The following is a 16,569-nucleotide window of genomic DNA, read 5'->3' on the forward strand; positions in this document are numbered from 1 at the left end:
ATTTTCTTGGAATAGAGGTTGCCTACTCCAAGAAAGGAATTTTCATCTCCCAAAGGAAATATGTACTTGATCTCCTCAAAGAAACAGGAAAGCTGGGATGTAGAACTTCAACAGAATCACAAAATGGGATATGAAGAAAGTGCTTCTGTAGAGAAGGCCCAATATCATAGATTGGTAGGAAAATTAATTTATCTATCACACACAAGACCAGACATTGCTTATGCAGTTAGTGTTGTGAGCCAATTTATGCATGATCCAAGAGAGAGACACATGCAAGCAGTTGACAAAATTCTTCAATACTTGAAGTCAAGTCCAGGAAAGGGGCTATTATTCAAAAGGGAAGACACATTGACTATGAAGATATATCCTGATGCTGACTATGCAGGTTCTAATACTGACAGAAAATCTACTTCTGGGTATTGTGTGTTTCTTGGAGATAGTCTGGTAACATGGAGAAGAAAAAAGCATGATAGAGTTTCTCGTTCTAGTGCAGAAACTGAATTTCGAGCTCTTGCTCAAGGAATGTCTGAAGGACTCTGGATGAAAATCATTTTGGATGATCTTAAAGTCAAAGTGGAGAATCCGATACAACTACACTGTGACAATAAGTCTGCCATGAGCATAGCCCATAATCCAGTACAACATGATAGAACCAAGCACATTGAGATTGGCAGACATTTCATCAAAGATAATATTGACAGAGGCTTTGTGATTACAACTCATGTTCCTACAAAACTTCAAATAGCAGATATTTTTACAAAAGGGCTTCCTCCAGGTAGATTTCAAGATCTTGTAGGCAAGTTGGGAATGATTGATATTCATTTACCAACTTGAGGGGGAGTGTTGTAATTAGAGAAGATTTATTTAGAATCTTCCTAATTAGAGAAAGTAGATATACAATCTTTTATTTTATTTCCTAGTTTTTCTATTTCCTTTTTTAGGAGAATTAGATTGTTACAAATAAAGGATATGAGAATGTATTTTCAATCAATTCTAAATAATAAATTTCAATATTATTTTCTACTCAATGAAACCAAGACTTCTTATGTCCCTTAGAGTTTTCAAAACATGTCACTCCTTTTGAAAGAAAGCTCAAAGCATCTATGCCAATGATATTCAACATCTCTATGATACGAAAAACGAGCTTACATTTTTTAAGATGTAAGCCCAATAAGTTCTTGAGGAACTGAGGATGTTTCTGGAAGTTGAATCTTTTGAGGACATCAAGAAGAAACTTGACAAATATTATAGAGTTGATCCTTCGTGCTTTACATCTAAACTTTAATCATATCATAGATCAACTTCTGACCAGTCAAGAAGTCCCTTCAATGGAAACCTTGACCACGCACCTTTTCCGTGTCCCGATGCCTCAAACTCAGGAAGATCGTGACCTAGTGGAACCATTTGTCATGGTTGCCACACGAGGAAATGGAGGATGTGGCACTAGAGGAGAAGGACGTGAAGGTCGGGGGCATCCTCAGTGCACATACTGTAAATGGATTGGTCATACCCAAGAGAATTGCTACTCCTTGCATGGTTTTCTTTCCAAAACAGCCAATATCTCTAAGGTTGAAACTACCAATTCCTAGTTCACTGACAATGAATATCAAGAGTATCTATGCTTAAAGTCTAATAGCTTGGAACAGACATCTCAATATCCAAGTACATCAACAGCCTGCATTTTCAATCCATGGAAGATCAAAATTCATGGATAATTGACCTAGGTGCTTTTGATCACATTTTTGGTATTACCTCTTTGTTCTCAACCATTTCCTATCAAGAAAAATCTCATTTCATAACCCTTGCAAATGGCTCTAAAACTTCCTCAAAGGGAGTCGGTCAAGTTTCCCTAACTCCCTCACTAAATCTGAAGTTTGTCCTTTTTGTCCCTAATTGTCCTTTCAATTTAATTTCCTTAAGCCAGTTAACCAAATTTTACAATGTTCAATAACTTTCACTCACAAATCTTTTGTTATATAGGAGCATGGTTCGGGGAGACAAATTGGAGAAGGATATGAAGTTGGAGGATTATACCATTTTGGATCTCATCCAAAAGTGGTGTCCTATGTTGTAGCTCCTAGTCCTAAAATGTTACATGATCGGCTTGGCCATCTTTATTTATCAAAATTAAAAAAAAAAAAAATGTATCCTGAAATTAGTGGTCTCCAGACCTTAGAATGTAAGTCGTGTTAATTAGGAAAACATGTTAGATCTACCTTTCCTAAAAGGTTTCAATAAATGTGTAATTCTAGTTTGTCTATTATCCATTATGATATCCGAGGTCTTGGATTTATCTTATGAAAGATTGCTCTGAATTGTTACCCATCTTCACATCCTTTTTTAATGAAATCAAGAATCAATTTGGGCATTCAAAATCTTAAGTGACAATGCCAAAGACAGTTCTCATCCACTTTTTCTACCATCTTGAGTTCTCATGGTATATTACATTAGTCCACTTGACCTCATACACCGCAACAAAATGGTATAACAAAAATAAAAATAGACACTTAGTTGAAACTACTAGTACCATTTTGCTTAGTGCCTATATTCTTGTCCACCATTGGGAGATGTCATCTTAACTGCATGTTTTCTTATTAATAGGATGTCTTCCTCCTCTCTCAATCATAAAGTCTCTTTCTCCATTCTCTTTCCAAATGATCCTCTCTTTCACACCTCATCCCGAGTTTTTGGCTATGTATGTTTTGTTCATGACATGTCTCCAGGGTTAGACAAACTTTTCGCTTGTGCTATGAAATGTCTTCTTGTTCTATTCTCGACTTCAAAAATGATATCGATGTTACTCTCCTGAAACGAAGAAGTCTTACATGTTTGCCAATGTCACATTCTTTGAATAGACTCCTTACTTTTCTCCATTTGTTCACGATGTTCATATCCTCCTGTAGGTTCTTATTTCAGTGGTTGAGTCCAATATCTCTAATGTCTGTGCCAATCCAAGTCTTGATCAAAGTCCTCCTGAACCCTCCTCTCCACATATTGATATCGTCCGACACATGACTCCGATGGATAGCCCACTTCTTCTAGAAAATAGTGAATCCCCCCTACTTTAGATTCTTCTCCCTTGTCACTTCATACCACGCCTCTTGGTGAATTTGATCCGGGTTGGGCCATTACTCTCAGAAAAGGTACTCGTTCCACACAAAACCCACATCCCATTTATAATTTTCTTACTTATCACAGATTGTCACCTTCCTATTACTCTCTTTTATCCTATTGTCTTCTGTGGTTATACCCAAAAATGTGAATGAAGCACTTGCTCATCCTGGATGGTAACAAGCCATGATTGCAAAAATGCATGCTCTTGAGCACAGTAATACTTGGGAGCTCGTGCCCTTTCCATCGAGCAAAAAGGCAGTTGGTTATCTATGGGTGTATGTAATTAAAGTCAACCTTGGTGGTGAAATTGATTGGCTCCAAGCTCGGTCAATTGCAAAAGGGTACAATCTAAAGCCTTGGCGGGACAGACAAAGGAGTTCACAGATAACCAATTGCTAGGTTATTTTCTGGCACGCTTATGCGAGGAGTTGCGATGCCAGATGCGACCCCATGACCCATGTTATTTGATGTCGGCGATGAAGGTTGCACGAGACGTGGAGGAGGCTCTTCGTGGCTTAGGACTGATGGGGTGGACCGCGGTCGAAAACCCTCCTTCTTGGGAGCGGACGGTCGAAGGAGCTGTGGTGGCCAGGACAGAGGCGCCGAGAAGTAATCTAGGAAGAGCGACACCGACTAAGAGTGTCAGGTCGGTGAGACGTGATAGCGCAATGGGAAACGGACAGGTGAGGGGCGGAAGTTACGGCGAAGGTGATAGTCGGAATCGGAATTCACGAAACTTGCCTTACCCCGAGTTTCTGAAACGTCGAGAAGAGGGGAGATGCTTTCGTTGTGGAGGACCTTTCAGCCCTGGACACCAATGCCCTGAGAAGAGCCTACGGGTGGTGCTGCTTGCAGAAGATGAAGAGGAGGACGTAAAAGAGGAGGGGGTAGAAGTAGAGCAGAAACAGATGGAACTCACTACCTTCTCAGCAGGCGGAATAGGATAACGATGCAGGAGCATATTCAGTTCGACCTTGGGGACCAAGGTCGATCTTCAAGGGGGAAGTAATGTTAGGACTTAGAGAGTATAGGAAATGGGAAAAGGAATAGAAAAATAAGAACGAGTACTTAAATGTTGAGCGGTTAAGGGGGGCGGGACAGGTGTCTATATAAGAGACCTCTTTTATTGTTGACCGGTCTTTGCACCTGGTGAAGGAGGTTAAGCTCCTGGGTTTACACTATATTCTTGATTCTTTGATGTGAATACAACACATTACTTTTCTTTCTTGCTGGTCTGTGTATATTTCTGAGTGTTAGAGAGATTGAGAGAGTTAGGTTTCTTACGTGGATACCTAACACTTTAACTCATACTAAATTCAAGATATTGACCACTGATTTCACACTCACCCACCCTAACATTGGTAATATTGTATGCTATGAATGTAATTGTAGTAAATGGTTAACCTTGTTTATATCCATAAATATTTCCAAAATGATTTATCAGTTCATAGACTTGGCTCGATTTAAAACATTATATCAAGAAAACGGCAACAATGTCATTTGCATAAATAGTGCAAATAAGTTCCTATTTGATTGCTATAGTTATAATAATCTAAAATAAGCTTAAAAATAGGATTTTAAATATGTTTTTAGTCCTTCAACTTTAACGCACTTAAGACTAAAAGAAAGAAAATATATTTAGAAGGGGCTTAAAGGACCCTTCTCATAATCTTCTATTTATAATAAAAAATATGACACTAGAGAGCATGGAAGATTAAAAGACTACACAAACAATTGGGATAGTGACTTGATCAGATGGAGATGCAATAGGAGAAGGATTGGACTTAAAGTACGAGGAAAACTCAGTGAAGGTGACCTTAGCTATAACAAAATAGTGATTAAGAGAAGGAAAGAAACATTGACTTGGGGTGGCACGTAAAGGATCATCACAACTTTTGCTGCACAATGACCGCCAGGCCAAGACGAGCAAAACTATGGTGTCATTAGTCCAAGCGGCAATAGTAATTAAAGCAACGGTGACAGCAGAAATAGTAATTAAAGCAATGGTGACAGCGGCAGCGATGGTGACAACAGCAGTGACTACGATCACACAAGGAAACCAAATTGGTGGTGGTAGCTTGATCATCGCAAAAACCAAACACTAGAAGAAAAAAACTAACAATGCTGGAAAAGAAAATTAGCACCAACGAATGGTGGGTTCAACGAGGAGGAAAGGACTAAACCTAGTTCTATATACCATGTCGAAATAAAAGAGAGAAAGAGAGGCATGGGTTAAATACCCAATGCGTATTAAACACATAGGGTTGTGCATTTATAAATAGGAAAATACAAAGATGTATCTAAGTCCATTACATGTAATAATAGCTAATGAAAATGAGCTCGAAACAGCATATATACATTTCATAAGCTGTTATGGGAAACTCATTGCAACAAGTCTTATGCTTTATAAGCAGTTATTTTGTGGATAAGCCAAAATATAAGTTTTTTCTAAACAAATCCAAAGCGTCATAAAAATTGTGTCCTCAACTGAGTCAATACACATATAGCAAGCACATCAAACATTCTAGGGACAAAGAAAAAGAGAAATGAAACCACAAAAAGTATGAAATAAGAATTGCATGCTTGATTGTACCACAACAAAAGACTATCAGCTTTCGTGTTTGATTGTACCTTCTCAATTTCAGCATATTGAATTTTCTTCTCAAGTCCACTAATTTTTCCAGATGCTTCAGACTCTTTAAGGTGCATATCCCTTATTGATCCTAGTGATTCCAACTCTGCTTCATATTGCTCTTTCTTTTTATTAAGTCCTAAAAAAAAACATGTTTATTGAAGGAGCACAAGCTTTGACATGAAATTTTTTTAAAAATGACAAAAACCTTCAATTTTCTTGTCATCCCACTGTTTTGACCTTGCTTCCATTCCACCACTAGTACCTCCAGTCATTGTGCCGGATTTTGTGAGCAGAATTCCATCAACAGTTACAACTAAGCAAATTATAGAACAATGTTCACTAATATCCAATCTGATAATCATGATTATATTAAATGCACCAGGATTACATCACATGCATTATAAGTACACAAAAGGATTACTCTCCAAAAGCCAGAAGGTCTGTTAGATAAGAAACGAAATTACAAAATAGTCAAACTCAAAGTACAAAGACAATGGAGTTAACTAAAAGTTACAAACTGTGCCAAAAAAGTACAAATAACAAAAGCCAGGGGAAAAAAATGCATGGGGATCAAACAGGAAACCTATGTACTTAAGTTTTAAAGCGGTATCATAAGAACATTAAGAACCAGTAGATGATATAAAGAAAAAAAGGTCTTCCTACCTTTAAACCTCTCTCCACTCCAGCTTAAAATTTTGGCCTCTTCCAGATCATCACAAACAAGTGTGTTCCCAACAGCAAAGAGAATTGCCTTCTCCAAGGAGGGATCAAACTTGCACTAGTTAAGTTGAAACACTTAAACCACTTTTCAGCTTGTTATAGGGGTATAACTAGCTAGATCAACAGAAAAGTATGAACAAAACACTTGATAATAGATTATTCACGTGCATGTGAAGAAGAGAAAATACATGAATAATAGATAACCTACTTATAATCCAACAATGGCATCTGGCCTTGAAAGAATTCTCTAAAGCAACAGTACATATAATAGTATTTTTATGAGTTGAAACTACTGAACAAAATTCGCAAATCTAACAAAAAAATTATATATCCAATCAGAGAGAGGATTTGATTATAGTGAGCTACATGAAACAGAAAGGATAACAGAAGCAAAAGCATAGAGCAATACACACAACAAGATGGGTGAGAACAATGTAAACAGTTTGAAACTAGAAACCAAATGACTGGTAAACATTGATGATGTTAAGATGTAGCAGCTCTATGCATCACAATGACAGACAAGGTTACTCCACCCACAGAAACAGCCATGATTTTGTTTTCTAAGGAGATTACACATTCCTGTAGGATTTTGAATGTATAATTCAAATGCAGCATGAAGCATAACCACCTTTTCCCACTACGGACGGTCAACTACTTGGATCATTCAATGCCATTGACCTCAAAGCAGGAAGCATTTTGTTATTAAATGACTGGACAAAATATTTGACTGCATAAAAAGGTGATGTGTGCATTGATGAGTAGTCAACTCATCACCTTTTTTGCCTTCTGTTAGGTTACTTTATGCAAATAACCTAATCGAGACCCTTTTCTCACCACAACTCTCAAATAAAGAATGGAAAAATATGTATTAATGGTGTATGAGTGAATTAGAATACAAGAATCACCCCAAGGAAGCCTAATCTTCCTCCACTAGAAAATATCCAGTCTAAACCCTGAACAAACTCTCTGATAATCCCCCTCTCCCCTATTCGGTAAGTATTTATACTCCCTCTCTCTCTTAACAACTAACCAACTTTCTCTCTATTGAATTCCCTCCTAACATAAACTTTCTACCGTTCGGTATTAGGCACTATATATCGTTCGGTCCTACGCTCCCTCTTTTATTCCTAACATTAATCCACCCCTCAAAATCAACCTTGTCCTCAAGGTTGAAGTTAGGGAGTTGTTATTTGACGTAATGCTCCTCTTCCTAGGTGATGCCCTCCAATGCAAGTCCGGAGGCTTGGGTGGTGGCAAATCCTCCTCCAATATCTTCCATTCTTCTTGAATTCTATTAACTTCCAGCATTTCATAAATGGACTTAGCAAGGGAAGATTCAACTAACCTCACTGCATCAAGTTTCTTTATTATATCCCTCACTTCATCAGTTTCGGTGTCTAACTGTCCCTGTGCAGCTTCCAATGCTTCTACCTCAGCAATATAATCCTTTCTAGTGCTCAAAAAGTCAATTATGCTAACATCTTCTCTTAGTCCACTCATCATTGTACCATGTGTAAGTTGTAATTCACTCTCAATAGTGGTAGGACCTGTTTGATATGCTTTAAGTGGCTACTCTGCTACCTCTATTTTTTCATTACCAGCTTTGGATTCTGCCAAATACCGGTAATAGTTTCCTTTCATCTTATAATAAAACATCATAGACTCCGCAATATTAGTGGATGGGATAAGATGCTCATTTAAAATTATCATAATATCACTACAAGTGTTAGACAGCTCCAACTCAACCTTGTGCCTATAATCCCTTATAGGCTTAACATTCAACTCATTCCCTTTTGACTCCTCTTTCTGCTCTATCGATGACAAGATCCTCCATGAAACTCTCCGTGACCCCACCACATTTTTGTATCCAACAGAGAACAAGTTCCTCTCATCCACACTCCGCTCAACGTCCAGCTTCGCCACCTTCTTCATGGCATCCACCATTTTTGCACACCTGTTTTGTTCTGTTTCTTCACTGCTTTTGGTGCGTGCAGTATGCCGAATCTTGAGGCCATATTCTAAACCGTCTTCAAGAGACATTTTCATTGCTTGTTCACCTTTCTGAGCAACACCCAATACCATGTCATCCATAGTGGTATTATAATCAGCTTCAAGTGCTTCATCCATATTTGCAAGAACTTTTTGTTCTAAGACTATGTCATAAAAAAGGCAATCACTGTTCACCGCTGTCAACTCAAGGCCCAACTGAGCACAAATTAACGAGGACGGATCTGGTCTTCGCTCAATGGCTCCCGCAACCTCAACACCATTTATAATGCTAGTTGCAAGATCGATAGAAACTGAAAATGAGGAGTGATCTGGTTTTCCCGATGCTTGTGGCACCAGACTTCCCAACTCCTAGATGTCCTTGTCGACGCTCCCCTCCTGTCGCTCCGCTGCCAACTCCTCACAAACAGTGTCTCGATTCAGTCCGCCGAACCTCCGCTTTAGCGCTTCCGTGAATATCTTCCAATTCGGATGTCGGGTTTTCTTTCGCCAAAAGCGGATCCAATAGTAGCTCGTGCCTCTCTCCATACAGATATATACCAGTTTCATCTTCTCCCTCTCCGTCATGTTCTGTAGATCAAAAAATTTCTCTACCTTCGCGATCCAGCCCATGGGGTCCACTCCTTCGAACGTTGGTAGTTCAACACGCTTCATCCAGCTACGTTGCACGTCTCCTATGTCCTCTTCCGCTTCGTCCTCCAAGTTCTCTGGTGGTCGCTGTTCGCATTCAGTGTTTACGAAATCCCGACTTCCTTCGGAGCGTCGACACTGGTTCCTTCTTCTCCCACGGTCGCAATTAATGTTTCGTCTTCCATGGTCGTGATTCACGTTTCGAGCCATTCCCCTCAACTCCGCTCGAATTTCCTCCAATGTCGCCTCCATGGAATCAAATCTTCCTCCAATGCACTCACCCTGTTTTCCATCTCTTCTCTCCTTCGATCTGGATCAGGCAGGTCGGATAAATTTGTTAGGTTACTTTATGCAAATAACCTAATCGAGACCCTCTTCTCACCACAACTCTCGAATAAAGAATGGAAAAGTATGTATTAATGGTGTATGAGTGAATCAGAATACAAGAATCACCCCAAGGAAGCCTAATCTTCCTCCACTAGAAAATATCCAGTCTAAACCCTGAACAAACTCTCTGATAATCCCCCTCTCCCCTATTCGGTAAGTATTTATACTCCCTCTCTCTCTCCTAACAACTAACCAACTTTCTCTCTATTGAATTCCCTCCTAACATAAACTTTCTACCATTCGGTATTAGCCACTATATATCATTCGGTCCTACGCTCCCTCTTTTATTCCTAGCACCTTCCCATTCAGAAATTTTCAAGCAATGTGGCTAACATAAAAAATTACTAATTTTTCAAATTAGTCAAAACAATAAAGTTGCAAAGGACAGGCTATATAACAAAGGTAAATTTCAAGAAATGCTCAGTTTCATTAGAACAGATTCAGATTACAAATTTGCAAACATAAACAGAACCAGTTCTTCATGGTAGCCACTAGAGAAAAAGGATATTGAATCACATCAAAGACCAGTTTTGCTGTACCCCCTAATGTGCGCAATCTTTCCATTATTGGCTTCACCCGAACTGATTCCAGAGGAATAAATGTCTGGGGAGGAAGCCTCTGATCTTTTAAATACTGAAAAGCAAAGAAACCAATACCAATAAATATAACAAAGTGAAGTAAACGGAACCAAGTATAGAAGTTCAATGTTCAAAAAAGCAAATCTGGAATTTTAACACCAGAATTATAGCTTACAACAATTATGCAAAACCTTAATGAAATAAGAAGCAAATTTTGTACCAATTTTAGACAATTTGGTTGCCACAACCAAAGAACCATGTCAATCATAACAAAATCCACCAGGATGACAGTACAGATGCAGCAAGTCAAAATTTATTAAAGTCATCAAGGATGAAAAGGCAACAAAATGAAGGCCCAGCAGCTTGAAGGTACCAAACAAGCTTAATGCTCAAGCCTCAGTTAACAAGGTTTGTGTAGCACATAAATTGTTATGCAAATTTTGAAGTACATAGTAAATTTAATATTTATCTTTTGTATTTTTTTCAGAGCTCAAGTATGTTTTGTAATCAACACTACTGGAGAAAAAAAGGGCACTCAAATCAAAAACAACAAAAACCTATCAACATTAAATAGCGTGTGAGTTCTAAAACAAGACTAAGTAATCATGCAATTGAAAACAAAAAGTACAATGGTACAAACAGAATATTAGGAAACTTATTAGGACCTTGATGCATTCCTTCCCAGTTGACTCCTTGTCAACTACAACTGCGTCCATAAATTTACCCATAGCAACAGTAACAGCAAGGTTATACTTCTTCTGTGTTGGCCTACAAAGATCAGTCATGCGACCATGAACTCCTTGAAACAGGCACTTCAGAGTCTCAACAGCCTGAGACAACCTAACATCTCTCTCACTTTCATATCTATCAGCCCTCAATTCACGAAGTTGATCTTCTACTTCACCAATTTTTAACCTCAAATTTTCATATTTTTTCCTGCAGATCAAAAGGACCAACACCATTTCAAAAACATTATCAGTAATGTGCTTAAATGTAGTAGGAAGCTTTAACAGTTTTCAAAAAAGAAACATTCAATAAAAGTACCTGGAATCACGATGTTTGTCCTGCATCACACGTAGTTCCTTTTTCAAGTCATCAAGGCCATTTTTATTTTTTGTAGAATTATCAACAATCTTTTCACGCCTTGCTCGCATCTGTTCTTCCTGTGAATTCAGTTCAGATTCCCTGTTTCTTAACTGTTGAAGATTTTCTTCCAAATTCTTTTGAGCTTCGTAATCAGCATTTAGTTTCCTATCTAGAAGCTCCTTTTCTTCTCTAAGCTTTGCAGTTTTCATCCCAGCCTCCTCTTTGCTGCAGGTACAAGTTCCAACACAAAAAAAAATAGCAAATGAAAAATTAATATGCATGATAATTGCTAAATACTAACATATTATAAATTTTTTTCATCACAACAAATATGCTACCAGAAGATAGAATTGATGAAATTCAGTCCAATGAAATAGATTTAATTCCTCATGAGAACCAATGTGCTATCAGGAGGCTCTAATTGAGAAGACAAGGCCAAGCTGGCTAATGAAAGGCGATAAAATACCATAAGCAACACCATACACATTAGGTTGATATCAGTCAAATCACAATGAATACATGTTCTAACTGATTCACAATTTCAACCCACATGAATAAAGTACTTTCCTTCAACAAAAAGAAAAAAAAAAAGCATACACAATTGACAAAATAGCTTCACCTTGTATCCCTAACAGTCTAGCACACATATTATCTCTCTAGACCAGCATAATGAAATAAAATGAGTACACGGTGGATATGGCACACGTCATTTTAAATGCATGCCAAAACTCATTAGCATTAAAGTTTACAGTGCAAGTATTCTGTTAGAAAAAGAAAACCGAAACTATATATATATATATATATAGAGAGAGAGAGAGAGGGAGAGACAGATTGGCTAACAGCTACAACAAATAAACACTCACATTCGAAAATACTCATCCAAATCATTGCCTTGCAAATCAAGCTCATCATCAACACCCAGTCTCTTTTCCTGAAGGTCTGCCATTTTCGCTGTAAGATCCTGGATGCCATTCTGTAGTGATGCAATTTCAGCATCATGCTTCGTCCGTTCAACCTTTTTTCTATCAAGTTCTTTCTTCCCTTTCTTAATTTTTGAAGTAATACGAGCCATTTCTTCCTTTAACTTCAGAAGCTCGGGCTGCTGCTAGGAGAGAAGAAAAATAGATAAATAATTCCATAAAATTCCGTCTATTAAAAGCATAACAAATATCAACAATAGGATTACAACTAGATGATTCAGGTACTCCCAGCTCTTTATCTCTCTTTTGTGTCTACAGGCGTTGTCATCCTTACCACTCACTAATCCCATATTAACAAAACCATATTCCAAACCTTAAAATTGCAATTTCCAACCCAGTTTTCTTCAAAATACATATGATCGCAAGCAACAAATTTCAATGAGTAAAACATAGAATCAACCTATGTAAAAATTTCTGTTAGAATTATTGGTTAGTGTGTGTGAGTTGTGTGTGAGCTTAATGGTAGAATAATTACCTAGTCTACTTATGTTAGCGTAGTCAGAGGGACTACAAATAGCTGGAATTGATAATATTATGATGACAATAATCTTAAAGTATGGTAGAAACATACTTACACTCTTATCAAGTTTGCTGTTTTTCTCATTAATTCTCTTTTCCCGCAGTGTAATCTCTTTGAGATATTTGGCCTGCTCTTTTTTCTTTTTACTAGCTTCATTTTCAAAATTTTCCAACTCTTTAACAACACCTTCACGACTTCTCTTCTCGTCTTCAAGATCCTTAATTGTTTTAACATAATCATTATGTATATTAAACAACTGCCACAAGAAATGTTCTCTCTTCATAGATTTCTGCATGAGAAAAAAAAAAACAAATACTTGAAAATTTTGCTTGCCACAGTAAGATTAATCGACATCAAAACAGAAAATGCACAAAACAGAAAATGCACAAAATCCAGGAATTTCATCATATTTTTTCTTCAGTTGAAAGTAAATAATATCTAGCGACACTTGGATTAAAGATACTGTATAGGTACAGTTTTCCACAAATTCAATTATGGGAAGCTAATTTACCAAAGAAATTAGAAAGAATACCCTTACTTCAGCTTAAGCAAATCCAAAGATGAGGAAACAGAAACAGGGGAAACATAGAGGCCACTGAAAGTGGCATCTTCAATTCATTGTCAATAGCCTTTGGATCTTCAAGAGAAAGTTCCAATTTTAATCAACCATCTCCATCAGGTATCCAACCAGATCAGATGGAGCAACGAAGTTGGAAAACTCAGAAAAGCAGTGACATCATAGAAGCATTGACGTAAGGCAGTAATAGGAAAACTGAGGGTGAAATTCTTGATTTTTACTTGTTATAGTTACTAGAAGTACCAACCTGCCTTGGTCTAATCAGTCATGCAGCAGGATAAGTACAATAAAACAGAATAGTAAGCCATAAAATAAACTAAGCAGACTGTACTACATCAAGCTAAAACAGTCATATTGGAGCTGCAGCCAACCTACAAACATACATAGTGCACACACAAACACACATACATTGAGACAGATCCACTACCAGTTCTTGTTGCAGGCGGAGATGCTTCTCTGCTTCTTCCTTCTGTTCTTTCTTCTGCTTTCTTTCCATAACAACAGTCTTCTTCTTCTGATAAATCAGTGCTGATTTTTCTTCAGCAGTGCCTTTTTCCTCTTCAAACTGCTCATAGTCCCTCTTGCACTCGTCAGAGCCAGATATCTGCTCCACCAGCGCAGTGAGCTCTTTGGGATTCTTGGACGCAATGGACTCAACATCACCCTGCAAAAACTTAGCATTGTCAATTGAGATAAGTAACAAATTTAAGTCATAAACTTCTCTACAAAGTGTTAACTATAATGCGGAAGCAGAACTGCCACTACGACCACCATAGCATAGAGTTTAAGTGTATTGTCCATAGTGACCTAATGGCGGCTGCAAATAGGATACTCACACTATTTGTTGTTTCCTAAAAGTCCTTTGAATAAAGGCATTGGGGCATTTTTTAAGGGGCTATTTGGGATTTCAATTTCAAAAACAGAATTTGAAATATGACTTAAAAAGATGACAGTTGATGATTCCTATCTAAGTAACTTAGATTTGACTTCTATTGATATTTAGTAGCATATTTTGTTTAAGATACCTATACCTATTATTTTTAATTTCTTATTCTGAGTATTTATAAATGTTATGAACTTTAGTATTTTTTTAATTATTTTTAGAACTTATGTGCATATAGTATACATAATATAATCTAGAGGTTTCAACGCAGGACAAATATTGAAGCAGAACCTGAAAGACCAAGAAATTGCGAGCTTTGATGAGGATGCCAAGGGACTTCAGTCTGTTGTTGTAGGTGTCCCAATTGACGAGGGTGTCGTCGATGCGGTACTCGCTGGAGCCGGCGCTGGTGATGGTGCGCGTGAATCTAATCTCAGTGGAGTTGGCGAGGTGGTAGACAAGGCGGACGAAGGCTCGGCGACCCTTCTGGTCTTTCTCGCGGTCGTCGAAGGCGTAGATGAGGTCCTTGAGCTGCGCGCCGCGGAGCTGGCCGGTGCGGACGCCGAGGACGAAGCTGATGGCATCCATGAGGTTGGACTTACCGGCGCCGTTGGGGCCGATGATGGCAGTGAAGTCGTAGAAGGGGCCGATAATTTGTAACCCCTTGTAGGACTTGAAATTCTCTACCTCCAGAGAGTGGATTCTCCCCGGAGAGAGGAGCGACGGCATGGTTACGTTCAGAGTGAAACCGTGAAACTATACGTTAGTTAAGATTTGGGAATTGAAATGGACGGGGAAAATTGGCGGGAGAAAAAACCCTGAGAAGTTACTTAAGGTAAACGGAGGACAGTAATCGGGAGAGTAATTAAGTCGATTGCACAAGAAGATTTGAGTATGATTTCTTTTTTTTTTTATTTGAGTCAATTTAAAAGTAATTGAGAGTGAATTTGAGAATAAAGTTTGTAAAATTTAGTTTAGGATTTGATTGATGTAATAATTTTAAAATTTTTATTTAATTGGTAGAAATTGAATATTATTAAAATAATCTTAGATATTAAAGTAATATAAAAAATGATATTTATAAATGTTATATTTAATTTTAAAAATATTTATTGAAAGTTAAAAATTTGAAATAATTATTAAAAGGAATTATAAAAATTTAATTAAATTAGAATGTATTCAAAATACTATATTGAATAGTGTTCCAAAATATCGTTCCTTTTGTATATTAAAAATGGCTAAAATTATTTATAATCTATTTCTTTTTGTCCAAAGTCGTCCTCTTGTTTAATCAATATTAACTAATGAACTATCCCTTTTGAAAACCAATAAACATTGGTAAAGTATAACACATTCATTAGAAATTTTTTAGAATAGGGTGTTAGTGGTATTCTTTCATTTATGTGGTAGGTTTTAAATAAAAAATTATTAAAACCTGCTACATAATAATTTAATTGTAAGAAATTAAAATGTAAATAAACATGATAAAAATGTAAGTGTTATAAGATATTAATAATTAATCAAAAATTGAAAAAAAAATACTTAAAACGATATGATAGAATGGGATGCGCGCATTAATATAATTAAATCTTTTACGTTGATTTAATTCTATAATAAAGATTTTATTTAATACAGTTAACTATTGATTAAACGCATTTACTTTGCTAACGTTACTGACTCGTGGTGGCCAACTTTAACTTTCAAAAAAATGTTTGCTTTATATTACAGTAAATACTAAGGAAAATAAAATTTTAACACCATTTTTTGACACCATTTTGACACTGCACACGTGTCAAAACGTGGTTGGACGATTTCAAATTAAAAAACAACCTTTGATTTTTTTCTTCCAAACATACCCCTGTCTCAACTTTTTTAATTTGAAATCGTCCAATCACATTTTGACACGTGTACAGTGTCAAAATAGTGTCAAAAAATGGTGTCAAAATATCATTTTCCAAATACTAAAGCGTCATCTCTGATACAGCTTCATTCTTCACGTTTACAACCTGGATTCTTCACGTATCACTTTCTTCACAACTCGTTCACCTGCAAGAGAAACAGAAAAAAAGGTAAGGCTGTTGTGATCTCCGACGATGCATTTTCCATCATCATTGACGATGCATCCTCCACCATCACCAACACCTTCTCCATGTGATCTCCGACGCTGCATTCTCCATCATCAACGACAGCATCTTCGACTGCTTTAACCACTTTCATCAAGGCCGTTGCATGCTCCACCTTCAGCCTTCCACCCCAACACTACATCGTCGACATTATAATGGAACGCTGCAACCTCCACCGTCGTCAACAAGGACCCATAACCACCAAACTTCCAAGGATGCCAACGACCCATTCAACAGAATACATCTCGCCGTAACCGGATACGCGAATGGTGGTAACCGGATACACTTTTGCTTGTTGTTCTTCTAGGCGCTGTAACTGGTTACGCCTA

General features: G+C 37.4%; 1 protein-coding gene across 3 annotated transcripts in view; it reads right to left on the minus strand.

Moving 5' to 3' along the window:
• The window catches only part of LOC106772250 (structural maintenance of chromosomes protein 1-like), a 29,053-nt gene extending 14,097 nt beyond the window's left edge, over nucleotides 1-14,956 (minus strand). The window contains exons 1-10 of one of the 3 annotated variants that reach the window (XM_014658525.2): nucleotides 14,409-14,956; nucleotides 13,662-13,898; nucleotides 12,713-12,946; nucleotides 12,021-12,259; nucleotides 11,116-11,382; nucleotides 10,737-11,007; nucleotides 10,002-10,126; nucleotides 6,413-6,522; nucleotides 5,955-6,062; nucleotides 5,746-5,885 (exon numbers count right to left, since the gene is read on the minus strand). In XM_014658525.2, the coding sequence (XP_014514011.1) occupies nucleotides 5,746-5,885; nucleotides 5,955-6,062; nucleotides 6,413-6,522; nucleotides 10,002-10,126; nucleotides 10,737-11,007; nucleotides 11,116-11,382; nucleotides 12,021-12,259; nucleotides 12,713-12,946; nucleotides 13,662-13,898; nucleotides 14,409-14,846 (2,169 nt within the window). In that variant the 5' untranslated portion in view covers nucleotides 14,847-14,956. The other 2 variants (XM_022784524.1, XM_022784525.1) reach the window with 2 other exon arrangements.
• Nucleotides 14,957-16,569: the final 1,613 nt, after the last annotated feature.

The sequence above is a fragment of the Vigna radiata genome, chromosome 8 (assembly GCF_000741045.1).
Source record: "Vigna radiata var. radiata cultivar VC1973A chromosome 8, Vradiata_ver6, whole genome shotgun sequence".
Lineage (NCBI taxonomy): Eukaryota > Viridiplantae > Streptophyta > Magnoliopsida > Fabales > Fabaceae > Vigna > Vigna radiata.